This window comes from Bos javanicus, chromosome 17 (genome assembly GCF_032452875.1).
Source record: "Bos javanicus breed banteng chromosome 17, ARS-OSU_banteng_1.0, whole genome shotgun sequence".
In the NCBI taxonomy this organism is placed as follows: Eukaryota; Metazoa; Chordata; class Mammalia; order Artiodactyla; family Bovidae; genus Bos; species Bos javanicus.
In genome coordinates, this window is record NC_083884.1 from 54,936,408 (window position 1) to 54,961,965 (window position 25,558).

The window sequence follows — 25,558 nt, forward strand, 5'->3', positions numbered from 1 at the left end:
TGACTTATATGGTGACCCTCAAGATTTGCAAATTTGCAGAGGGTCTGGATACTGAGGTGAAAGGCACCTTTCGTTTTAGAGGGAAAGTATACTTCCTTTCTGCGACGCATCCCTTTTACAAAAAGACGCAAATGAACAAACGCGCAATCAACTAATGAACTCCCACCCCTCCCCCAACTTAATTCCAGGATCTTGGGTCTGCCCTCCCCGCTTCTCCGAAGCTATTCGGGCAGTGTCCGGACTTCATCGGAGGGGGCTAGAATCCGGCGTCTGCCTCTTCACCCCCAATATCTCCCGGCCTGACGCACGCGTGCTGACAGGGGAGGGGAGAGGGGAAAGCGTCTCTCGCAGAGAGCTCGCGGTCAGGGCACCCGAGAGGAGATGCCCAACCAGGGTCCAGTGTCCGACTGGACGGAATGCAGTTCTTCCACAGAGCCGCCTGCAGTGGCCAGGGCCGAGGGTGGCGGCGGCGGGTGAGGCTGCGGGGCCCTGAGGGTTTTGGGAGGATGGCCGTCAGCCCTTGGTCGTGATCCCGGGGTAGACGAGGGGGTGGGAGCTGGCTGCTCCTGTGGACTGGTCCCTAGTGTACTGAAGTGAGAGGAAGGGAGAACCTTTGTTGTGGCCGACTCAGTTTAGGGGACGGGCTTCTGAGGAAAGCTGAGGACAAGGGTTGGTGCAATGACTGACTAAACGCAGTGACTGCGACGGTCGTCTGGGTGCTTCTTGTGCCCCAGGGGGCGCTGCGAAATCTGCTTGAACGTTTGCCGTCTGGCCACTGTATTTCTACAAAAAGGGGTTGGCAGGCTGGGCGTGGGGGGTTAGGGAGGCACCAAGGGAATAGACGCTCAAAGGAGCGCTTCCAAGTCAACAAATCATTTCCCTGTGTGACATTAGTCATCTTTATGTCAAATTGAGATTCAAAATCTGTAATGAGACAAGTTTTAGAGGCACCTTGAATTTGGCATTTTCTTCACTCAATAGTTCCTTTTTCATAAACCCTTTTGAGCAGGTTTTTACTTTTTTTTTTTTAACTGCTTAGTGGAAACTTTTGTATTTTAATTTTTAATTGAAGAACAATTACTTTACAATATTGTAATGGTTTCTGCCATTGGGTTTTTACTATTATTTCCTGGACGCTGAAGATAGTTGGTGAAATTGCTGTTGGAGGCAGTACCTCATCCCTTGCATCAGTTATTCCCTAAAAGTGAGAACTGCCGGATGTTCCTCTCAAGCCCATAGTCATGGCTCCTGCTGCACCCATGGCCATCTTTAAAAATATATTTATGTGTTTGGTGCATTGATGACTTCTAAAGATGGGATGGTGCTATGTTCCTCTTTTCTGCTCTTCAGAGTGTTTAGCAAAGTTCTGGATCCTAGTATATCAGAGCATCAATGAATTCTTGGACATTGAAAAAATTGTAGGAAGAGGAAAAGGGGAGTGTTTTGTCTTAATTTGAGAACCGAAAAAATGAACTGTACAAACATTCTAGACCAACTTAGTTCCAGTTCACCTTAAATTACATATAATAATTTTATTAAGAATAAAGGAAGAAAATACCATGGATAGTACAGAAGCCCAATTACTTCATTGAGCTCAGTGTAGGAATTAGATTCTGAGGCTGTAAAATTAAGGCCAAATCTGGCTTAAAGTAAATACTTTATATATAGTATGGTAAAAATCTCTGATAATTCACTTTGAAAAAGCCTGGAGTCATTAGGATATAACCAGAATTATAGGAGAAGGCTTTGCAAGACATTATATCTGATGGAAATGGAGAGTAAAAAGCATATGTAATACTGTCCGTATTTTTCATTTAAAATACTTTATTTAATGTTTATACAACTGTCAATTGTTACATATTATATACATCCTTTTTTTCTTAGGTCAGCTGGACATTCTTATTACCAGAATTCCAAAGGTACTGGTGAGTAGAGTATATAAAGCAGATAATACGCATCAATAATATGGCTAAGAGAAATAAATTTTGCTATAAATACTAACACAATGGAATTTTTAAAAGTCTTTATTAGCATCTTTGGTAAACTCAGTTTTTAAGATTTTCAGAGAACAATCCAGCAGGTTCTGTCTCCTGCTAAGATATCTCACATCAGGGACTTCCCTGGTGGTTCAGTGGCTAGGACTCGTGCTCTCAGTTCAGGGGGCCCAAGTTTGATCTCTGGGCAAAGAACTAGATCACATATGCTGCAACTAAGACCCGGAGCACCCAAATAAAATACCGCCCATCAAAAGAGTACTTCAAAATTGCAGTGAATCTGAAAAGAACTGTTTATAACTGATGTTGGTTGAAAGGACAGAACATAACCTGGGGTTTATATTAATATTAATACAAAGATTGAAGGAAAAAATTCTCAATTGTACAACTTCAAAGAACATAAAATATTTTTCAGTGCTGTTGTTTTCCTCTCACTTGACATTAAGGATATAGCTGCTGGAGGTAAGAGGTTAAGACAGGCCCCCAAAGACCTCTCACTAACTTTTTGTGGGTGAGCAATTTCAATTCAAATGATGTATAAAACTTGAATTCACTTTGCTTTTTATTGGAAAATTTATAGTCCTTACAGTTACCTAGGAAAAACACACATATTTGTGTGTGTATGCATATATCCACATAACTTTATTATATATACATGTGGTTGTTTTAAAATGGAATTGCTGAATCACATGGCAATTCTGTTTTATTTTTTGAGGAACTGCCATTACTGTTTCCTCAGCAGCTGCACCAGTTTGTATTCCCAGCAGCAACACACAGAGGTCCAGTTTCTCCACATCCTAGCTAACACTTGTTTTCATTTTTTGATGAGAAGGAAATGGCAACCCACTCCAGTATTCTTGCCTGAGAATCCCATGGATGGAGGAGCCTGGCAGGCTACAGTCCATGGCGTCAAAAAGAGTTGGACACCACTGAGCGACTTCACTTTCACTTTCTCTCACTTCCATACTTATGGATATGAAGTGATATCCCATTGTGATTTTGATTGCGTTTCCCTAATGATTAGTGATAGTGAACATCTGTTCATGTGTTCATTAACCACGGGTATATCTTCTTTGAAGACGTCTAAAGTCTATTTAAGTCCATAGCCCATTTTCAGCTGGGTTGTTTGTTGTGTTTAACTATTGTTTTTAAAGATTTCATTTTCTGTAAAGAAATGCTAAGCTTCTGAGGAATTAAATTTTAGTCCAGTTCTAATATGCACCTCAGAACTGTTAACAAGGACACACAAAATATATTCTTAGATAATTACTCCACACTTATGATATGAAAAGGCTTAAAAAATAAACTTTCAGTATGTTGAATTGGTGTTCATTTTATTATTACAGATTCCAAATTATGTTTTAAGGATCATAATAATGTAATTTCTGGACGATTTTATATTTGTTGGTAAATCAGCTAGTCCTTTAGTATGCAAATGTAGTTCTTAGTTATCTGCACTAACCATCCAATTTCCCAAAATCTTGAAGAAGTAATTAAATTTAAGGTTTAATATGTAAAATTACAGTGGCTTTGTTATCAATAATAACGGAAACAAAACTGTGCTTATTTAGTTTACCTCGTACAGATTTTTAACTTGGAATTTGTTCTGCCAGCTTTGTTTGTAATAGCCCCAAACTGGAAACAACCCAGATTTCCATCAAGAAGTGGATGGATAATCAAATTCTGGTATATACATGCAATGGAATAAAACCCAAGAATAAAAAGGCACTATCTATTGTTACACATTACATAAATAGATCTCAAAATAATTATGTTGAGCGAAAGAAGTCAGACAAAACCAGAATATATACTGTATGTTTCCATTTATAACAAACTCAAGAAATTAAGCTATAGTGATAGAAAATGCATCAGTGGTTGCTTGGAGAGAGGAAGTGTATGGGGAGGATCGGAATGTAAAAAAGTTATTTTCTGATTAAACTTTGCCAGGCACTGTTTTTCCCCAAACTGCTAGTAATCCTGAGTTATCTTAACATATGTGAGGCTAAAAACTACTTTCCATTCTTCTGCAAAAACATCTCAACTTTTATTTTTATTAAAGGCAATTACTTTAATGTACCCACATCCATATTTGAAACAATGAAATAACTGAAATTATGTAAAATAAGTTTTAATTAATTTCTGCAAAGCTCTTCATTTTAACACTGCCTTATTAAAGGGACAAAATGTGTGTTATTCTATGTTGCATCTAATATAAAGTTTTGAAACTACATCCTGAAGTCAAATGAATGATAAAATATTTTTGAAAATCTTTTAAAAGCACAAGTCCTGCATGTATATTCCTGTTTAGTGTGGTCTGACATACAATGAACTAAAGAAGTATACTGTCAACAGTTTGCATCTCAATTCAGTTCAGTCGCTCAGTCGTGTCCGACTCTGCGACCCCATGAATCGAAGCACGCCAGGCCTCCCTGTCCATCACCAACTCCCGGAGTTCACTCAGACTCACGTCCATCGAGTCAGTGATGCCATCCAGCCTTCTCATCCTCTGTTGTCCCCTTCTCCTCCTGCCCCCAATCCCTCCCAGCATCAGAGTCTTTTCCAATGAGTCAACTCTTCGCATGAGGTGGCCAAAGTACTGGAGTTTCAGCTTTAGCATCAGTCCTTTGCATCTCAGCTGAGTTCAAAATAATTTTGTCCAGATGTAATGATTATATATAGTAAATATTTATAAATGTCTTTGATTTTTTGTGTGCTCTAAAACCACATGGCAAAAAATAAATAAATAAAACCACATGGCAATCATAAAGTCTCTTCAAATTTAACAGTTTGACTAAAACTAGTACTCCAGAATAATTACTGACACATGTAAACAGATAGATCTTAGTAATTGTTAAACCAATCTTTGCTCATAAGAGTCACATTATAATGTCCTTGCCTACAGACAGAATCAAAGATGGACACAAAGTGAACTCGCCTAGAACCAAGCTGCAAGAGTTATGGAAAATGCCTCAAACAGTTCACACCCCTAAGTCAATGACAGAGCCTTCCTTTCTAAAGGTATGCTAACTAAGTACCAATATTTTATTTAAATGCTAATAGTCTTTGTATTCAGAGTTGAACTTTTTATTGAATCTGGTTCAGAGAGTAAAGCACTGTAGAACACAAGTATACCCAGCACACTGTCTTAGTGAAGTCGCTCAGTCGTGTCCGACTCTGCAACCCATGGACCGTAACCTACCAGGCTCTTCTGTCCATGGGATTTTCCAGGCAAGAGTACTGGAGTGGGTTGCTATTTCCTTCTCCAGGGGATCTTCCCAACCCAGCGATGGAACCCAGGTCTCCCGCATTGCAGGCAGACGCTTTACTGTCTGAGCCACCAGGGAGGAGTCCATAAATATCTGCTGGGTAAACTCAAGAATCAATGCAAGAATTTTATCATTATAGATTCCCTTTCATAGGAATATTTTCATGCTTTGTGATACTTTGGCTTTAATGTACATCTTCACTCTGGAAGCTTAGTGCCCCAAGCACAAAGATGTCTGAGGAAAGTTCCACTCTAGAGATAGAAACCCAACCTCATAAAGATTTTGCTCAAGGACTCTAAAATTAAAAGCAAGCAAGAAAATGGCAACAAGTATTTCATGACTGTTGATCTGTATTACCTATTAAAGATCATAGCTGCCAGAACTAACCTCTCTATAGCAATGTAAATTAGGGTTATTAAAGAGGTGTGCAAATTGGTAATTTTTGAGCCAGATTAATATAGTTGAATTTGCATAAGTAAAATGTACAGATGGTACGACACTCCTGAACATTTCATCCTTTCAGATATGGAATATTGCCAACCTCTGTTCTACAATGCAGCTATACATCTTTTGTCTTTTAGCATCCAGACCTCACCTTAGTCGAGAAGCACTACCTGTGTAGCGTTGCTAAGATCTATAATGCAAACTATCTGAGGACTTTAATGAAGAGGCACTACATGCATGTGATCCAGCGCAGCTCCCAAAAACCAGGCAGGTGTACCTCCAGGTAGTTTCTCAATAGTTCTCACAAGAAACAAGAGAGCATTCTAACACAGGTGATTTGTGTACAGGTGTCCTCACTCATCACAGGGGCCACCTCAGTTCTCGTTACTCACAGAAGCAGCATTACCCCTGTACTACATGGCGACACCAGCTGGAGAGAGAGGACTTGGGGCCTCCTAACACTGCAGCTGCATCTGCACCTGAGATGATACAACATTCGCTTTGGCGACCAGTGAGAAACAAAGAAGGGTCTGTTTCCTTTTGTTTCAGAGAAAAAATGTACCCCCAACTTTACTTGAAGGGTAGCTAAATGATGTTATATCTCATGCTCCTTGTAAGTTCGCTTTAAGTTCAGAATAGGTTGGACAAAGGCACAAAAAAGTGCTATCTTATGGCCTCTTTATTGAGCTAACTGGGATATGCTACTTTTTTTTATATATATATATGTAATTTTATTTATTTATTTTTGGCTGCACTGGGTCTTTGTTGCTTTGCATGGACTTTTCTCCAGCTGCAGCGAGCGGGGGCTACTCTTGGATGAAGTGCACTGGCTTCTCACTGAGGTGGTTTCTCTTGTTGAGCACAGACCCTTGGTGCACAGGCTTCAGCAGATGCAGCAGGCCGGCTCCCGTAGTTGTGGCTCAGGGGCTGAAGAGGGTGGGCTCAGTAGTTGTGGCTTGTGGAATCTTCATGGACCAGGGATCGGATCCACGTCCCCTGCATTGGCAGGCAGATTCTTAGCCACTCTGCCACAAGTCCTGCTACTGCTTTTAGAATTTTGTGGAATTGTAAAAATTTCTATCAGCTAGAGCCCTTTTAAATGATTCCCACTTAAATTCAAAATAATACAAACTCTTCCAAAAGGAGTAGTATACGGTGGCTTCTGCACAGGGGAATACTATAAACCAAAAAGGAAAAAAGAGATTAAGATGCCTGATTATTCAACCTATGCTACAACTGATAGCTTTGCATCTCAGGGTTAATAAGTCATGTGAGAATTCAGGGGCTAAGAGAGTCTCTTTGGTGATGCCGGCAGCTTAATAAAAATTTGTATGGTCTTCCACATATACTAGACAACTGTGCACTTTGCTAGTTCCAATTAAGATGCTTCTCTTTCTTACAGTTTAAAAACTGGATATGCATCTAAAACAAGATGTAAATCACTGAAGATTTTTAGAAAACCAGGCAGACCGTTCATGCAATCAGGTAAATGTGGAATTTTTAATATATGTTTTTAAAAATGTTATGCTTTGAAAATATTAAACCCAATATAGCTCCATTTCTATTAGAAAAGACATTAAAAATTTTGAAGTGTGATTTGCTTACATTGCTCCAAACAAAACATGAAATCGATTTCTGTTTCCACATAAAAGAACATGTCAGGGAAGTTAACATTCAGTGTATTTCTAAGTAAAGATATTATAGTGAAGGCCAGAGACTTAACAATGAAATTTGTCAGAACTCAGAGCCATAAACATGACCTTTTCATGCCACAGCAGTTCTTTTATGAGATAGTGTAATTTTCTGACAGATAGCATTGAAAACTTTTGGCTACTTGTGCAGCATGAGATCTTAGTTCCCTGACCAGGGATCAAATCTGTGCCCCCTGCAGTGGAAGCAGTCTTAACCACTGAACCACCAGGGAAATACCCTAATAGCAAATTTTGTATGAGTCAAATAGTTAACAAAGGGCTATATCACCTATTCCATTTTGTTAAATATTCAACAAACCAGAGGAAGCAAACCAATTATTATTAGCAAAATTTTGCAGAGCTACTCAGATAAATCATTTAGGAAGGACTGGCTTAAAGGATCCTTCTACCCCAAGTATGACAAAATGAAAAAGGCAAAAGAGGAAGGAAGACTGAATGCTCAGAAGTATTTCTCAGAATTGATAAAGTGGAAACGATTAAGTGGAAAGGATTAAGTGGAAGTTAAACAGTTACCTAGTTACTACCACAGTAGGAGGGAAGTGGGTAGGAAGTAGGGAAGTTAGGCCTTCTGAACCCCTATCCCACTGCTGTGTGACAGCACTGCCCAGCTCTGCTGTAAATAACATAACTATGCCTACCCAAGAAATGAGGGAAAGGGCAGGGTAGAACCTAAGCATAGTTCCAAAAAGAACACCTGAAGGAAACCACAGACAGAGGAAAAGTCCCTGTGGTGCCAAGAGAAAAGAAACAAGAAGAAACTTAAGGAATGGAGAATACTAAAACTGTAACTTCCCCCAGTGAAAAGATTTTTGCAAAGCAATGGGAAAACAGGACTTAGTAGCAAAGAATTTGCTATAATATAACCTGATTTGAATACAGTATTAGGCAACTTACTTTTAAAAAGTGAGATATTTAGGGGGAGGGGGAAGTCATGAAATTTTGAAAATTACAGGAAGTTTATGGCAAACGCTTATTAGTAAGGTAGGTCATTTTGAAGCTTGTTCTTAAATACAAATCTCAATTTTCAGGATGAAATACTTTATTTCCAAAACAGACATTATAGATTCTTATTTTCCCTTCAGTTTCTGCAAATGATTCTGAATCATACATGAATGAAGAAAAAAAGGAAGAAGATTTACTAAATAAGTGTATGCAATCAATGTCCATTGAAGAACAGGGAGAACATCTGATGTTAACTTGACAACCTGAGTATTGATGATGTGCCAAAGGTGGGGGAAGGGATTGTGAATTGTGTCCTCTCTCTACATTTAGGACAGACAGTATTGTTATTCAAGTAATTTTAGTTTGTTCAGAAACTTTTACCACAATATAAAAAGTATGATGTACTTTCATGCACTACTGATATTTATGTAATAAAATTTATGTGTAATACATGCTTGTATTCCTAGATACAATTAAAATTTATTGTCACCTAAAATCTGAATTTTCTTTAAAGCTGACAAATGCATTGTATAATTCTGTTTACAAGTCCTAAAATAGCAACATTAGAATATCCTAGAAGTATTTCCTTCAGGCTGAGGAAAACTCTGAATATGCTGATATAGAACAGCCTTTGATAGAGAGAATACCCTGCCTTGTAGAGAAGGTGCTCAATAAGTATTAACTTCTTGAACTTAGAAATATCAATCCTTGGAAGAAAAGTTATGACCAACCTAGATAGCATATTGAAAAGCAGAAACATTACTTTGCCAACAAAAATCTGTCTAGTCAAGGCTGTGGTTTTTCCAGTAGTCATGTATGGATGTGAGAGTTGGACTGTGAAGAAAGCTGAGCGACAAAGAATTGATGCTTTTGAACTGTGGTGTTGGAGAAGACTCTTGAGAGTCCCTTGGACTGCAAGGAGATCCAACCAGTCCATCCTAAAGGAGATAGGTCCTGGGTGTTTCACTCTATAGTGTTCTTGCCTTCTAAACATCAGTGTTTAAAAAAAATTTTTTTTTTAAATTTTTTGAGGTATAGTTGATATACATTATGTAAGTTTTAGGTATACAACATAGTGATGCACAATTTTTAAAGGTTATACTCCATTTATAGTTATAAAATATTGGCTATATTCCCTATGTTATACAATATATCCTTGTAGCTTATTTATTTATATTTTAAGTTTGTACCTCTTGATCCCCTTATTCCTATCTTGCCTCTCCCCCTGTAACCACTAGTTTGTTCTCTATATCCATGTTTCCTTTTTGTTATATTCACTAGTTTAGTTTTTAGACCCCACAACAAGTGATATCTACAGTAATCTGTCTTTCCCTGACTTTATTTAGCATAATACCCTCCAAGTCTATCCATGTTGCTGCAAATGGCAAAATTTCACTTTTTAATGGCGAGTAATATTCACCACATCTTCATCCATTCATCTGTTGATGAATCCTTAGGTTCTTTCCATATCTTAGCAATTGTAAATAATACTGCTATGAACACTGGGGTGCATGTATCTTCCTGAATTAAACATTAATGTTTGCAAAATTTTGTTTAAACTTAAAAGAACAGGGCATTTAACACAGTCTGAAAAATCACTGGATTTACTATGTCAAATACTATTTAGAAAATAAAACCTGAGTCCAACATTATGATCTAGAACAGTTGTTAAGGCATGAGCTCTGAAAAGTCATCTACCTTATCACTGTAACACTTGTCTGCAGTTTCACTTGGCCTCTTATTTTCATGATTTTTAAAAATTAAAACACAGTTTAACCAACAAAGTATAAATGAAAGGTAACTGTTTATTACTGGAGAAGAGAAAAATGTATACAAGAAAGTCTAGGTTCTTCCTCTTCATGCACTACTTTGGTAATAAAGTTCCAAATATCAACTATGAAGATATTTACAAGGATAAATTTTTCTTAACGTGTGACCATTTACTGTGTGGTAAACATTTTTTCATAGAAATCATACACTTAAACTAAATATAATCTTACAGTTTACAAGAAGCTCCAACACTGTATTAACAGAAGATGATATATTTTACTGCAAAATATTATAAAAGTGATACAATTTTGTGGCTCTTAAATGTTTAATTACTTGAGTTGAACAGGGGAATGGAAAAAAAAAAAAAAAGCCCAGCAGAAAAATCAACAGGACAGGCCTGGCTTTAAGATTTTTTGTATTCAATTCGTTCTACTTTCACATCATCTCCAATTAGCTGATACACATAAGTGACAACTGTAGAAGCCTGGATATCCATCAACACAAATGAAGGAATAATGTTTCTGGAAGAAAATATAAATAATGTCATTGTTTTGTATTAAAAAGCCATAGCATTATAAATTTCAACTTAGGATGACAATTGGGATTCAAGGAGAAATCTGGTTGTTAGACATATTAAAGATAATCACCAATAGAATACTGCCACAGAGGCTGTAATTATTTAAATAATCACATTTATCTTTTATGAAATGTCACATGTTCAATTATTAACTTTATAAAACCCCAAAATTGCATACTACTCACGTTTCCAAGGCATTATATGCTCCAGTGGCAGAACCTGGATTAATGTAGAATTTATTTTCATGCTCAAATGCTTCAAATTTATGTGTATGTCCTGAAATAAGAATGTCCACATCAAACTGCCTCTGCAATAGGGCTAGGCTGGCCATATCTCCCCATGGAATAACTTGATGTCCATGGATCAAACCAATTTTGAACTGCCCAACAGTCACAACTTTCTGCTCTGGATAATTCAGATTCTAAAATACGAAATAGACATAAAAAATATTTTAGAGATACTGATGTTTATAAATAACTTTTAAATATTAAATCTCATATGGGTGTTTTGAAACAGTGCTCCACAACCAACAAATCTGTTCAATATCTGATTTCTTCGCAATCTAAGGCTGTAACTGCTCAAAGCATAACTTCCTTCAGGAGAACTGGAATTTATCACACAATCTCTTTATTGAGTTTATTTTTATAGACTATGAGTTCTTTACAGAGTAATTCCCCCAAATTTGTGTTTCCTCTAAGAATCCAAGGAATATGACCTGTAAGCTAGGATGTGTTGAAATTACATCCCAGGCTTTAATAGTTAATGGCTTAGAATAGTAATGATGGTTAACACTTACGTAGCACTTAGTATGAACCAGGCACTCTTCTAAGAGGTTATAAATGTCAACCTATGTAATACTTACAAACAACCCTGAGAGGTAGGTTTCATTTTGACCTCCACTTTATGGATGAGGAAAATAAGGCACAGAGAGGTTAACACAGCTTGCCTAAGGTCACAGTTGATTAACTGTTTAAGCCAAGATCTAAACCCTGGAAATATGGCTCCAGGGTTGGTGAATTTATTATCAAATTAGAAGCAAAAAAAAATTTAATTCTTGCTGCTGAAACTAGCATATCACAAACAGAACTCCTAATATATTTTTAATAATCCAAACCTATACTCTGTTGACAAGATGTCTGCCCTTTCCTATTTCATCACCCCCAACTCTCATCCTACCTTCATGCCAACTCTAGTTTATTCAAACTTAACTGCAAAAAAAGGAGCACCAGTGAAGTTAAATAATTTATGAAAATCTTCTATTTCCAGAAATACAAAATAAAAATTTCACACTAGAGTCAAGTTTACTAAGCTTGATCATACAGTGTTAACACTGGCAGGGGTCTTAAAAATCATCTATTCCAATCTTATTTACATAGTAGGGAACTAAGAGGATATAGCTTGCCTAAAATCTCAGTATTAATTAATAGGCAAAGTTGGAACTTTAGAACTCATTTTTTCTCTAAGGCAAGATTTATGGAGATATAACTTCCATACAGGAAAATTACTCTTTCTGGTATACAACTCAAGGAGTTTTGACAAATACATATAGTGGTGCTGCCACAATCAAGATACAAAACAGTCTACCCGCTCCTCACAACTCCTTCATGCCTCTTTATAGTTAACCCTTGAGACTGGGAACCATGGTAGGATTTTTAGCAGAGAAGTGATGTGATCTTACTTCACCTATAAAAGGTCACTCTGGCTGCTACTTGGAGAACAAACTATGGAGGAAGCAATCAAACTACGGAGGTAGAATCAGGAAGTTGGACACAGTAAAGTGATATGGTGGCCTAGAATGGGTAGCGGAGGTGGTGGCAGTTAAATTCCTAACAAAACCTTTGCATTCTAAATGATAACACTACAAAAAATAGTAACAAAACCGTTATCAATTCAGTTAGAACAAGTATGTAACGTTTAATAAGCAGTCTAAAATCAGCCATTTTCAAACTCTGCATACTTTTTCACTGGAACACTAGGGAAAAAAAAAGACCTTAACAGTTGAGCAACTCTGGTCTAAAAAATAAAGCTTATGCATATATAAGAATCAAGAAAAGGAAATATTTCATGAATATATAGTCAACGCAACAGAAAAAAAGAAAAAGGAAGTATTTGGGAAGGCAAAGCGAAGTACATCACCTCATCGAAGTCTCCTCTCACAATATGGACATCGCCAGCCAGAGTCTTGAGATAGTCATAACTCTCTTTGGTGCAAAGGTTTCCAGTGCAGAGAATGTGCTGAATCTTCCCTGGCACCAGCAGCTTTTTGAACTTAGCTGGCAAACTGTTGCACCGATGTGGGATGTGCAGGTCTCCTAATACCAACACCAACTTTAAAGTGTCAAGGTGAGAAAAGGTGTAATGTTAAACATGATTTCAAAATAAGATATTCTCCTCCCATAACTCCTCTTTTAAATTAATCAGAGACTTCAGAACCCCAAAGAGCAGAACTTATTCACACAGTTCCTATCATGAACATTTTAACAATACATGTGATTCTAAATCAATCTTAGTTTATTTTGGTCATAAATAGGTGTGCACACAATACAAGTAACCATTCTACTTAGAATAAAACCAAGCTTTCTAAAGTAATTCATTTAGAGACCTATAAAATTAAAACTCCATAAAAAAACTGAAAAATGAAAAATACACTACTGAGCCCTATGGAATCTGATATGGTAATTCATATTTCTGCAGTTTTAAATGTAAAACATATTGATTCCAGGGACATTAATAAAAAGAATGGTTAAAATTATGATAGAGAAAAAAGTTAATTCTATAATTTACTATGTTGACAACTATTTGGAGGAAGAGTAGCCAAAATTTACAGTATTTGTTACTTAAAATATTAACTATACATTACAGAAAAATAAAAACAGCCTATGCCTCAAAGAGTTTCAGTAGGACAAATGTGCTTTTGAATTGTAATCTTTGCTATCCTCTCTTTCTTTCATTGTTAGAAATCCTGTCATATTTTTGTCTGGATTAAACTGCCTATATATCCTCAGTTTAGTTCCCAAACTTAAAATGACAAATTACAATTTTCATGTACATTAGAGCATTAAAAAAAGAAAGGAAGATCAACCAAATAAATGATAATTCAGCAGGAGGTGGTTTAGAGTTGGAACACAATCTCAGATGATAAAAACAAATTCTGCACATAAATACAAAAGAATTAACCTCAATTCTGTGAATTTTTAATTTTAAAATTTCAAGATTCGACATGTATACATCATTTAACAGAATATTGTCAAAAAGGTCATATAAAAATAGTTATCTGCCCTCCAAAGGGAGGGCAACAGAATCAATTTTTCCACGTGGATTAGTATAAGAACCTTCAGATGAGATCAGGGTGGTATGGCCATAGACAGTATAGGCACCTTCTTTCTACAACAGGATGTCTTCCCACACAGACGTCCCATCCATAAATGTAGAAGCCCTTTGACTGGTTTCAAAGAAGGTATGACTATTCCTTGATGTTACCAAAGAAAATATTAACTGTCTTAAACAAGATAAACAGAAAAGTTTGGCCACCACAGACTTTGTAAATTAAAATTAATCGAAAGGTGTGAAGTTAAAATTATTACCACAATAAGCTTGATTCATCTTGCAACAAGTATCAAAATGATCACAAACAAAAGGAAATGTCAACAGAACATACAGTAACCAAAGTAACACAAGGTAACAAAACCTGTGCACTTTAAAAGAAATTATTAAATAAGCTTCTTTACAAAGAGTAGTTTCAGCTGGTATTTGCTCAATGACTTATATTGTTTCAATCCAGATCTCAGTGGACAAAACATCTATAGAACTAAAAACCACCACATAGCTTCCACCCTCAGTGGTAATCAATACAAAAGTACCTGCAGATAGAACAATCTTCATCTTTAGAGGGGGATCCCTTCAGATATGGATTGAAGTGCATAGTTAATGTGGGAAGCTGGCATTTAAGAAAAAGGTAAAAAAACAAATTTCTATATTAAAAGGAAAAAAAAGAACCTCAAACTCATAAATTAAGGGTATATGACTGTAACAGGTTGAAAATGTTTGGGACTAATCATGAATGAGCTGTTCAATCTGAGTGTGGCTGAACGAACATTCATAAAATGTGATACTTTATAATGATCAATAACCTGAATCATATAATGTACTGTAGATTATGCCCAAGTGTACCTACACTATTAGCAGTTTAAAGATGTAACAATGAAAGGCCACAAAGAAATTATCTCAGATTAATAAGGATCCTTACTAGGACTCTGGTTTCCTGCAGCTAATGAAGTTATATGGGGAAAAGTATCACATAACAAATGTCATACTTTGAGCAGCGTCTTTGCCCAAATTCCACACTTTGACAGTGCAGGTTAGACATAGATTACATAGAGTCTTTTAAGATGGCAAAAGATTCTGGAAATGGCAGTCTTGTTAAATTCAAATAAAGAACCAATCTAATCAAAGCACAGAAAATTTGGTTACTTGCTATTTGATAGACTGTAAAAGGGTGAAATCCCAGTAATCAGCCACCCCACCACCACTGTTAGTAGGAGCTAAGAGAAGAAACTTACTCTGTGCCCAGCCTTAGTGGAATGAAGAAGTTGATTGCAGACAGGGGAATGAAAAAAAAAAGGGTGAAACATGACCAATGTTAAAAGAAAGCAACGAAAAGAAACAAACCAAAAAAGAACAAAAAACTCATCAAATGAATAAGCAAACAATTGTTAATGATTTCTGAGTGTTATGAAAGAAAATGTTAAAAATCAGCTTTGCTCAAAACAATACCAAAAGAACCATTTGCTGTACTATTAAATACCACACACACACACACATTTACAATCTTTTCTAATTTTCTTAATCTCACTCTCCACTTTGATGCCTATCCCTTTTGTTTTGTTGCTCTGTTTAGAATTTTACAAAACAATTTGGAAAATTCACCAACGATAAGCTTAAATGAAAGCTAACATTTTCTGGATTCTTTAGGCTTAATTATTCTTTAAATACATTGATTTTAATTCTCATGTTTAAAATTCTAGTAGTTGAAAATTATGCTGCAGCTAGGTCATTATTTTGTACAGAAGATCTAACACAGCACTATGAATACATCATCAAGTCACCAGATACTGGATGATAGAAGCAAACACCCTCCTCCAGCTAAAACTGGACTTTTCCCCACACCTAAATTTGTCACCCACAGACTCTGGATACTGCTGAATATTAAACATTTTTAGTCTCTTTACCAAATAAAATGCTTTTAATTGTAAAAGAATCCATCAATGCTCTAAACCTTGCCCAGTTCTATTTCACATGAAAAGTGATACTTCAGTACAACTACCCTGAAAATCTACCTAAAAAAACCTCAGAAACATGAATACTTAAATCATGTCAGGAAATTTCATCTTCTCCCTGCGATAAGATGTCTCAAAATTAATGCTAACTGGACTACTCTAATCTGGAGTCTGTTTAGAAGCAAAAATCGTGAGATTAGAGTCTCTAACATATACAAAGAACTAAAGAACCACAGACCACGAATGTCACGTTTATAAGGCACCTTAAAGGTTGCTTGTTATAGAATCATGATTTATTTTAAAAATGCACTGGATGTTCATCACAGAGAGGAGTCCCTTTTTATCAACAAAAACCAAGATCATCAGAGCTCCTTTTCAAACCGTTCTTAACTTTTCAGAAAATCAAGGGCACTTTGAAAATCTGAGTACAGCTATTAGGCCTCTCCAGCAGCAGCTCCCAAGTTTTCACGTAGGAAGGTCTTAGGGGTACCGACTTATTGGGGGTATGGGGGTGATGGGCCGGTCCGGGGCAATCCGATGGACAATGAGGTAAAGCTTCCCAAACTCCTCTTGACCGCCAATAATGGCCCTTTAACTAGAAGAACATACGTACTCACAAAATCAGTTCGAAAACCACTAAGGAATTCTACTCTAAAAGGTCGCAGTCTCCTGAAGAAGCAAGTAGTTCCAGCAATTCTAAAAGCCAAATCCAGTCCTTTGAGGGTACACCGCCACATTTCAATGGCAGCTCACGTTATTTCAAGGGAGAAAGGAGACTTATTATCCCCTTTCCCCAGACAGCAAATTAAAATGGGTAGAGAATTCTACTCGCTTCTTCCCGTTTTGCATCCGAGAAGCCAGTTTTCGCCACATGGGGGTGGTAACCAGTGGGTTACCAAGCAGCGGGAGGTACTTTTTGCGGGAAAAGAGCTAGGAAACGTCTGGAAACGGAGGGGATCCCGTGGCTCCTTTCTCGGGGATTCTCAAGGCACAGGCCCAAAGCCTCCTTCCCCGGCTCGGGCGTGCGGGTCTCGTGACAGAAGCAGCAGCTGAGAGTGGCCCTTTCCGCCTTCGGACGTCCTCTGGCCCCTGGGTTTGGGATGCAAGGCCCGGGCTGGCCGCACCCAGAGGTGGCCGCTCTCTTTCCTCCTTTGCCTTTCCCCAGGCACCAGCCCAGGCCGCAGTCGCGCCCGTCACGGCCTCCAGGATCACCCAAGCCCTCGCCCAGTGACTCCCAGCGGCTCCCAACAACGCAGAACCTCAGCCGAGAGGCAGGCCTCGGTGGTCGCAACTGCGGTACTCACCATCCTGTCACTGGGCTCCGCTCAGTCACCACAATCGCCGCCGCCTTCTCTTCCTCACACTTCTCGGCGACCCGCCCACCTCGTTCAACACCAATGAAAAGAGAGGTCGGCAAGAGACTGTTCTACGGAGGCCCGCGCGGGCCCTTCTCCGCCGTAAAGCGAAGTTGTTCTTTGGCAAATAGGGTGGGGGCAAAATCGCGAAGTTTCGAAGCGCGGGCAACATCCGGGCAACATCTGGGGCCCTCGCTCTGAGGCGTGCCATGTGACGTTGCTTTTTAGGAATTGCAGCCATGCTGAAATGCGTGATGAGCGGCAGTCAGGTGAAAGGTGCAGAGGCCTTTCTTGCCTTCCTGTGTAAAAAAGGGAAAGCTTAGGGTTTGTGGGCGTGGGGACGTTTCCACCGTCGTCTCATTTCTTGACCTTTGCCTTTATGGCTAAGGGACAGAAGGCCTGGCCATAGCCAGCATCCACTCACCCAGGGTCCTGTTAACTTCTGAGGTGCAAATGAAGGCTCATCTGCTTTTATTTATGCGTATTATTTATATTCATAGATGTCCATTAAATGAAGTTGCACCGGGACAGGTAGTGGAAGGGTAGGCCTTAAACTCGGGGTGAGAAAGACTGTGTGGGAAATTGGGAAAAATAACGCTTGGACAGTTAAAAGTATTTTAAAGCGATGAGAAAAGCATAAACCTCGTTTTTATTCCAAATTCTACCATTTTTAAAAGTATGACCTGGGACAAGCCATTGAATCCTTTCAGGGCTCAGTTTCCTCATCTGTGAAATGAGAATAATAACAGCATCTTCATTATAGTATTTGTTGTAGGAATGAAATGCGGGTAAAGAGCTCAGTAACAAATGGTAATGTAAAAGAACTAATCCTTATTATAAATGGTACTTTAAACATGTAAGTTACTCCAGAAAGTCTCTGTTTCGAAAAGTAACGGTTTTCTACAGATCATAATCTGAAAATGATCGTTGAAAGGCATCTTGTGTCGCAGCTGGCTCCCGCAGTGTTGAGGGCATCTATGGACCAGTATTAATGAACAGGAAAGGAAAGAAAAAGATCCCCATTGTTGCATGTTTTCAGAGTTCTAGAAAGTTCTTTTTTGCAGTGTGTACCTTAGTTCTCAGTAAGTGATAATTTGTATGATTGTTTAATTTTGTTTTTTCTCCAGAACCTAAGCACTGTGAGGGTGGGAACTGTAAACCTGCCTTGTTCATTGCTATACCCCCATTGCCTTGGCGTATACTCTTGGAACCTGCTAGGGGCTCAGTGAATATTAACTGAATGAACAAAAGGTCTTCATTAGCTAGCTCCAGGAAAAAGTGGTGAATGTGAAGTGTTAAAAAAGGGCCACTTTCTTTTTTTCCCTAGTCGTCCTATGTTCTCAGCTTGAGGCCGGCACCTCCAGCTCTGATTCTTTTCTTCCCCCCTCTCTTTATTAGCATGCCATGTGGTTTGTGGGATCTTAGTGCAGAGTCCTAACCACTGGATCAATCATAGTATGATGCTCCCAACTCTGATTTTTAAGCATAATATGACTTTACATTCTAGAATTATTTTTCCTTTTTTTCTACTTTTCCATGGATTGATATAGCCATCCTTTTTTATTGAAGCATAGTATCCCATATCTGTTTGCTATATATATATTTTTTACTTATTCGTAATTTTTAAGAACACTAACAGTGTCATACCAAATCAGACTAGTATTTCATCCAGGTCTAGCTATTCTTTATGACAGGGCATCTAACTGTGTTTTCTGGCAAGATCTGGCACGATCCATGCTCAAGCATCAGAGATATATCTTGAATGCCTCTAATTTCTCTCTTATAACTTGTTTTGACTTTGCCACCTGTGAAGTTATTAAAACCCTTTGAACCATTTTCTGTATGCTCTATTTTCACACTTTTTTTTTTTGCAGTAAGGGGTATACATTTAAACCAAGTTTAAAAATGCTTTAGTATGGAAATTAGCTTACCACAGTAATTCCATGCAACATTTTTAACATCTAGAAAGAAAGGATTTTGTTGCATTTTATTATTTCACACACCCAATCTGTGAATTTATTGAGCACTTATTATGTGTCTGGAATTTTGCCAAGGCCATTATACTGTATTTCTTAAAGCAGTTTGTAGCATTAGTCTATAAAACACTGTTCTTTGTGAATTTATCTCAAGTCCTGTGAATGCTGAAGTAGTTCTATGGTTTATTTTTATTGCTTGAAAGAATGTAAACAGCATCTTTCTTTTTCTCCATAGTATTTGGGAAAGCAATCCAAGCTCTCTCGCGAGTTAGTGATGAGCTGTGGCTAGACCCCTCTGAAAAAGGTGTAAGTAAGAAATTTAGTTCATAGACCATCAAGTAAGGACAAAAGATGATGTTTAAAGATCCCAGTCCAGATTGAATGTTAACTAGGAAATCCAGAAATTGTAATTATCCCTTTCACTGTTGATCTGTATTTTACATATCTGAATACATTTAGAGCATGGTAAACTTAAAAAAATCATACAAAATTGATTTAAGCCAGAATCACAAACTGGTGGTCAAGAGGCTAGATATGATTTGCAGAAATGTTTTGTGGGGCCTGCACTGTTTTTTTAAAAATTGAAATATAACATAGGGAGTGTGATTTGGTGCTCTCTGATGACCTAGAGGAGTGAGATGGGGGAGTGGGAGGGAGGCCAAGAAGGAAGGGAATATGTGTACTTACAGCTGATTCACATTGTTATACAGCAGAAACTAATACGATATTGTAATGCAGTTATCCTCCAATTTTAAAAAATTGAAATAATTTTCTAACAGTATTTGAGAGAGTCCACATAAAAATCTGAATTTCTTGCTTCTCTTGAAAACTCAGAAGATCTCTAGTTTGGGGCCTGCATTCCCAAGTGGAAGTATTAATGGTTGACTGACTAACAATTTCTTACCTTAGACAAAGTTAAGACTGCCATTTTGTTGCAGTCTTTTTACTGCCTTTCGTATTATTGCCTTTGATCACTTTGTACTTTGAAGTTAAGGTACCTGTGAGCATTTACATTTTTGCAATTAAAAATATGTTCTTGTTACCAAAACAAACAAAAAATACAAATTCCACATGCAGGATTTTAGACCTAAAACCTATAGGTATAGTATAGATATGGACACATATGCGTATACATATGCAAATTACAAACACATTCTAAAGGGGCTTCTCTGGCGGCTCAGTGGTAAACAAATCCACCTGCCAATGCAGGAGACACCAGTTTGATCCCCGACCCAGGAAGATCCCAAATGCGGTGGAGCAACTAAGCCCCTGTGCTGTAACTATTGAGCCTGTGCCCTGAGGCCCGGAGGCCACAACTGCTGAGTCCACATGCTACAACTGCTGAAGCCCATGTTCCCTACAGCCCATGCTCCGCAACAAGAGAAGCCACCACATTAAGAAGTCCATGCACTGCAACTAGAGAGTAGCCCCCACTTGACCCAGCTAGAGAGTAGCCCCCGCTTGCCGCAACTAGAGAAAAGCCCATGCAGCAGTGAAGACCCAGCACAGCCAAAAAAATAAATAATTTTTTAAAAAACACTGTATAATGCAGTTCATATTATATCAATATTATAATTCATATGTATCAGTCAGTTCAGTTCAGTCGCTCAGTCGTGTCCAGCTCTTTGCGACCCCATGAATCACAGCACGCCAGGCCTCCCTGTCCATCACCAACTCCCGGAGTTCACTCAGACTCATGTCCATCGAGTCAGTGATGCCATCCAGCCATCTCATCCTCTGTCATCCCCTTCTCCTCCTGCCCCCAATCCCTCCCAGAGTCTTTTCCAATGAGTCAACTCTTCGCATGAGGTGGCCAAAGTACTGGAGTTTCAGCTTTAGCATCATTCCTTCCAAAGAAATCCCAGAGCTGATCTCCTTCAGAATGGACTGGGTGGATCTCCTTGCAGTCCAAGGGACTCTCAAGAGTCTTCTCCAGCACCACAGTTCAAAAGCATCAATTCTTCGGCGCTCAGCCTTCTTCGCAGTCCAACTCTCACATTCATACGTATAATGTGGTCCATATACTGCAGTTAACATCCCATAGTTTACTTGAATGCATTTCAATGATATGCTAAACATATTAGAATTTTTTTAAATTAACCATTAAAGAAAGCTGATTTCTTTTCCTATATGGCTGTTATTTTATTTTTCTAGCTTGCTTTAAGATCTGTGAATTCTTGTCGGTCAGCATATGGATGTGTCCTCTTCTCTCCTGTGTTTTTTCAACATTATCAATGGTCAGCCTCAGTGAAAATGAATGCTACTGACATAATATTGAATTTAAATTGCAGATTGGGAATGAAGGTAAGTGTAAGAGGGCCTGATTTCCTCTTGTTGTAGAAATGCTCAATATATAGGGTATAACACCTATCCTGTTCTTAATACTTGGTTTAAATTACGTGCAAGACAGGTCTGTTCATTTAAGAATATGAGGAAACCAGAATTGAAAGAGACACGTGTACCCCAATGTTCATCGCAGCACTGTTTATAATAGCCAGGACATGGAAGCAACCTAGATGTCCATCAGCAGATGAATGGATAAGAAAGCTATGGTACATATACACAATGGAGTATTACTCAGCCATTAAAAAGAATACATTTGAATCAGTTCTAATGAGGTGGATGAAACGAGCCTATTATACAGAGTGAAGTAAGCCAGAAAGAAAAACACCAATACAGTATACTAACGCATATATATGGAATTTAGAAAGATGGTAACAATAACCCTGTATACGAGACAGCAAAAGAGACACTGATGTATAGAACAGTCTTTTGGACTCTGTGGGAGAGGGAGAGGGTGTGATGATTTGGGAGAATGGCATTGAAATATGTATAATATCATATATGAAACAAGTCGCCAGTCCAGGTTCGATGCACGATACTGGATGCTTGGGGCTGGTGCACTGGGACGACCCAGAGGGATAGTATGGGGAGGGAGGAGGGTTCAGGATGGGGAACACATGTATACCTGTGGCGGATTCATTTCGATATTTGGCAAAACCAATACAATATTGTAAAGTTTAAAAATAAAATAAAAAAAAAAGAATATAAATACTCTTGTTAGATTTTTAAAAAGTAATTAAGCAACCATGTTAAGTATGTGCTGTTCTCTAATGTGTTTGCATTACAGTCAATTCTGCCCATCTTTAGATGTCTGAATTCCCTAGAGAAAAATGTGGAGAAGTGCAAAATATTTACCAGATCTGATAAGTGCAAAGTAGTTATTCAATTCTTCTGCAGACATGGTAGGTATAGTTAAATCTAGTTTAAAGTATGTGCATTTTTTGTTAATATTGTTCATGTTTAGAATATTCAGACTGCAATATTGCTTAGAATTTGTGTAGTCTATGGTAGGGAGGTTGTAAATATTCTTGTACTTTTCTTTGTAGAAGTATTGTGAGATGACTGGTATTAATTCTTTCTTTTTTTGGCTTATCAGTGGCACAGGCTATGCCTAAGTACAGACCAGTTGGGCTTTTTTTTTTTTTTTTTTTTTGCCATATAGGATCTTATTTCCCCAACCAAGGATCAAACCCATGCCCCCTGCATTGGGAGCATGGAGTCTTAACCACTGGATTACCAGTGAAGTCCCCAGACCAATTTTTTAAATGTTCATCTGAACTCTAACAATTGATTATTCTGAAATTAACTAACTGCTGGATGATATTCTGTAAGTGTGCCTTGGTAACAGTGTTCCTTGCCAAGAACAGAAAAAGAATAATGCCTACTTGTATTAGAAGTGCTCTGAGTCCAGTCCCTCAATTATAGGAGCCAAGACCTTCATTCATTCTCTCTGATACATCAAGTTGTAAAAGAGATTTCCTGCCTCCCAGCCTTGCAAGATAGATACTCAAATGTTGTAGTCATATAGGATTTTCAGTTCAGTTCAGTTCAGTTCAGTCCCTCAGTCGTGTCCAACTCTTTGCGACCCCATGAATCGCAGCACTCCAGGCCTCCCTGTCCATCACCAACTCCCAGAGTTCACCCAAACTCGCGTGCACTGAGTCGGTGATGCCATCCAGCCATCTCATCCTCTGTCGTCCCCTTCTCCTCCTGCCCCCAATCCCTCCCAACATCAGGGTCTTTTCCAATGAGTCAGCTCTTCACATGAGGTCCAAAGTATTGGAGTTTCAGCCTCAGCATCAGTCCTTCCAGTGAACACCCAGGACTGATCTCCTTTAGGATGGACTGGTTGGATCTCCTTGCAGTCCAAGAGACTCTCAAGAGTCTTCTCCAACATCACAGTTCAAAAGCATCAATTCTTCAGCTTTCTTTACAGTCCAACTCTCACATCCATACATGACCACTGGAAAAACCATAGCCTTGACTAGACGGACCTTTGTTGGCAAAGTAATATCTCTGCTTTTTAATATGCTATCTAGGTTGGTCATAACTTTCCTTCTAAGGAGTAAGCGTCTTTTAATTTCATGGCTGCAATCACCATCTACAGTGATTTTGGAGCCCCCCAAAATAAAGTCTGACACTGTTTCCCCATCTATTTCCCACGAAGTGATGGGACCAGATGCCATGATCTTAGTTTTCTGAATGTTGAGAAAAAAAGTTGGCTTTAAGCCAACTTTTTCACTTTCCTCTCTCACTTTTCATCAAGAGGGTTTTTAGTTCCTCTTCACTTTCTGCCATAAGGGTGGTGTAATCTGCATATAGGATTTTGCATGGTTAAACATATATAGCATGATAATAAAGAGCATGGACTCTGGAGGCCCCAAGGTCTGGGGTGGAAACCTGCACTGCTGCTTCCTTGCTGAGACACTGGGCAAATTATTTTACTTTGTGCCTCAGTTTCCCTTATGTAAAATGGGGACAATAGTAATACAGGCCTCTAGGGTTTTTGTGAAGATTCAGTGAGTTATAGGAAGTTATAGCTCTGCAATGTTTAAAGAAATACCTGGCATAGTTTCAAATAGGTATCACCAGTACTAAGTTTTCAGTTTCTTAAGTATGTCTCAAGTGACTTGATTAATGTCCAATACATATTTGTGATTGGTAGATTTTTAATAGCTTTTGTTGGGAAATTGTATGAGTTAGGATGCTCTAAGTTACAAGTAACAGAAAGAAAGGAAAAACACCCAGAAAATCCAACTCAAACTGATTTAAAACGGTAAAGAGGAATTTTGGCTCATATAAGCTAAAAGTTCAAAATTAGATCAGAGGGGTGGTTTGGTCCAGGCTGCAGCAGCTGCTTCTCCTTCTCCTTCCTTTTAAAATTCTCTCAGCTCTACATTCCTCCATGTGATTTATACTAAGTCCAGCTTCTCTTATAAACTTTTAATAATAAGGTGACTTCTAGCAGCAGCTGTTGGGGCCACATGCTTGCTCTTTCATATAAGAGGAGTGAGAGTTATACCTCATACATGCATTGAGCAAAAGTACTTGGCTTGGCTCTGGTTGGACCAACCTAAACTAATCCTGGGGGACCACAGGAATTCCATTCTCTAATTGCCTTGGCTTATTGCCATATCTGGACCAAATTCAATCACAAGGGAGATAAGATTACATCAATTGATTTATACCAGTGAGGGCCCACAAGAGATGCTTGAAGTGAAGTTGGTGCCTCCCAAACCTCATGGTGGCTACACAACAGGGACGGATGGCTCAGGAAGGAAGGGGAACAGAGGCGATAGATGCTAGTATAGTAATTGGGGTAAATATTAATACTTATATTTTCCCAAACTGTATGTACTCAGGAAATTATGCTTGCAATTTTATTTATGTAATCTGGCAGGAAAACAGTGTTCAAATTTAGTTGAGAAAAATCACCTGGGCAGAGATATCCAATAAATTGCTAGAAATACATATTTGGGATTTGGGAAGAAATGAAGGACAGTGAAGTGAATTTGGCTCTCTTCATTGATAGAAAACAGTTGTGAAAATATGAGCCACTAAAAAAGACCAATTTCTCTGACTCTAACCACAAGTAGTTCCCAGAATGGTGATTTCTTAGAGTATTTAGCATCTATTAATGGAAAAAAGTTGATTTATATCATCAAGAACCAAGATTTCATATGAAATATTCACCTGCCTAATAATAATTCTATCAACTCTCTGTATTTTCATTTGCACAAGTCCCTGAGTAGCTAAAAATGAGTCAGTGAGTTGTCCCTGAAGAACATGCTCTGCTGATCTAAAGCGCCTGCTACTAAGTTCTGTTCTGATCAAGAAAACAGGTCTCCAACAGAGAGGGGATTCCCTAAGAGGGGGGCACTGGCTATTTGAGTGAAAATAAAA

General features: G+C 38.3%; 3 protein-coding genes across 8 annotated transcripts in view; 2 read left to right on the plus strand and 1 right to left on the minus strand.

Moving 5' to 3' along the window:
• The first annotated feature begins 68 nt into the window (after window positions 1-68).
• FAM216A (family with sequence similarity 216 member A) lies at window positions 69-8,854 on the plus strand. 2 transcript variants are annotated; one of them, XM_061383841.1, is made up of 7 exons: window positions 69-473; window positions 1,885-1,925; window positions 4,897-5,012; window positions 5,842-5,971; window positions 6,052-6,232; window positions 7,107-7,189; window positions 8,499-8,854. In XM_061383841.1, the coding sequence occupies exons 1-7, from the start codon at window positions 382-384 to the stop codon at window positions 8,615-8,617; spliced, it is 762 nt and encodes a 253-aa protein (XP_061239825.1). In that variant the 5' UTR covers window positions 69-381; the 3' UTR covers window positions 8,618-8,854. The 2 variants fall into 2 exon arrangements, with proteins under 2 accessions (XP_061239825.1, XP_061239827.1); XM_061383843.1 differs by having other exon boundaries at window positions 1,885-1,919.
• Window positions 8,855-10,143: 1,289 nt separating this feature from the next.
• VPS29 (VPS29 retromer complex component) lies at window positions 10,144-17,377 on the minus strand. 3 transcript variants are annotated; one of them, XM_061383848.1, is made up of 5 exons: window positions 16,632-16,807; window positions 15,265-15,276; window positions 12,842-13,033; window positions 10,891-11,126; window positions 10,144-10,649 (listed from the first exon to the last, which is right to left on the minus strand). In XM_061383848.1, the coding sequence occupies exons 1-5, from the start codon at window positions 16,716-16,718 to the stop codon at window positions 10,532-10,534; spliced, it is 645 nt and encodes a 214-aa protein (XP_061239832.1). In that variant the 5' UTR covers window positions 16,719-16,807; the 3' UTR covers window positions 10,144-10,531. The 3 variants fall into 3 exon arrangements, with proteins under 3 accessions (XP_061239832.1, XP_061239831.1, XP_061239830.1); XM_061383847.1 differs by lacking the exons at window positions 15,265-15,276; window positions 16,632-16,807 and adding an exon at window positions 17,286-17,377; XM_061383846.1 differs by lacking the exons at window positions 15,265-15,276; window positions 16,632-16,807 and adding an exon at window positions 17,274-17,361.
• A 50-nt stretch (window positions 17,378-17,427) lies between these two features.
• Window positions 17,428-25,558, plus strand: part of RAD9B (RAD9 checkpoint clamp component B) — a 28,727-nt gene continuing 20,596 nt past the window's right edge. Inside the window, exons 1-4 of one of the 3 annotated variants that reach the window (XM_061383833.1) lie at window positions 17,428-17,612; window positions 19,548-19,618; window positions 21,467-21,616; window positions 22,443-22,557. In XM_061383833.1, coding sequence (XP_061239817.1) covers window positions 17,576-17,612; window positions 19,548-19,618; window positions 21,467-21,616; window positions 22,443-22,557 — 373 coding nt within the window. In that variant the 5' untranslated portion in view covers window positions 17,428-17,575. Of the gene's footprint in view, window positions 17,613-17,632; window positions 17,876-19,545; window positions 19,619-21,466; window positions 21,617-22,442; window positions 22,558-25,558 lie in introns of those variants that run through there. The other 2 variants (XM_061383832.1, XM_061383834.1) reach the window with 2 other exon arrangements.

Coding starts and splice junctions, on each gene's coding strand:
- FAM216A (XM_061383841.1), top strand. CDS start 382: ATGCCCAACCAGGGTCCAGTGTCCGACTGGACGGAATGCAGTTCTTCC. Junction 6,233..7,106: donor CCAGTGAGAAACAAAGAAGG/GTCTGTTTCCTT, acceptor TCTTTCTTACAG/TTTAAAAACTGGATATGCAT. Junction 7,190..8,498: donor CAGACCGTTCATGCAATCAG/GTAAATGTGGAA, acceptor TTTTCCCTTCAG/TTTCTGCAAATGATTCTGAA.
- VPS29 (XM_061383848.1), bottom strand. CDS start 16,718: ATGTGGCGGTGTACCCTCAAAGGACTGGATTTGGCTTTTAGAATTGCT. Junction 11,127..12,841: donor TGAGAGGAGACTTCGATGAG/GTGATGTACTTC, acceptor TTCGTATTTTAG/AATCTGAATTATCCAGAGCA. Junction 10,650..10,890: donor GCATATAATGCCTTGGAAAC/GTGAGTAGTATG, acceptor ATTTTCTTCCAG/AAACATTATTCCTTCATTTG.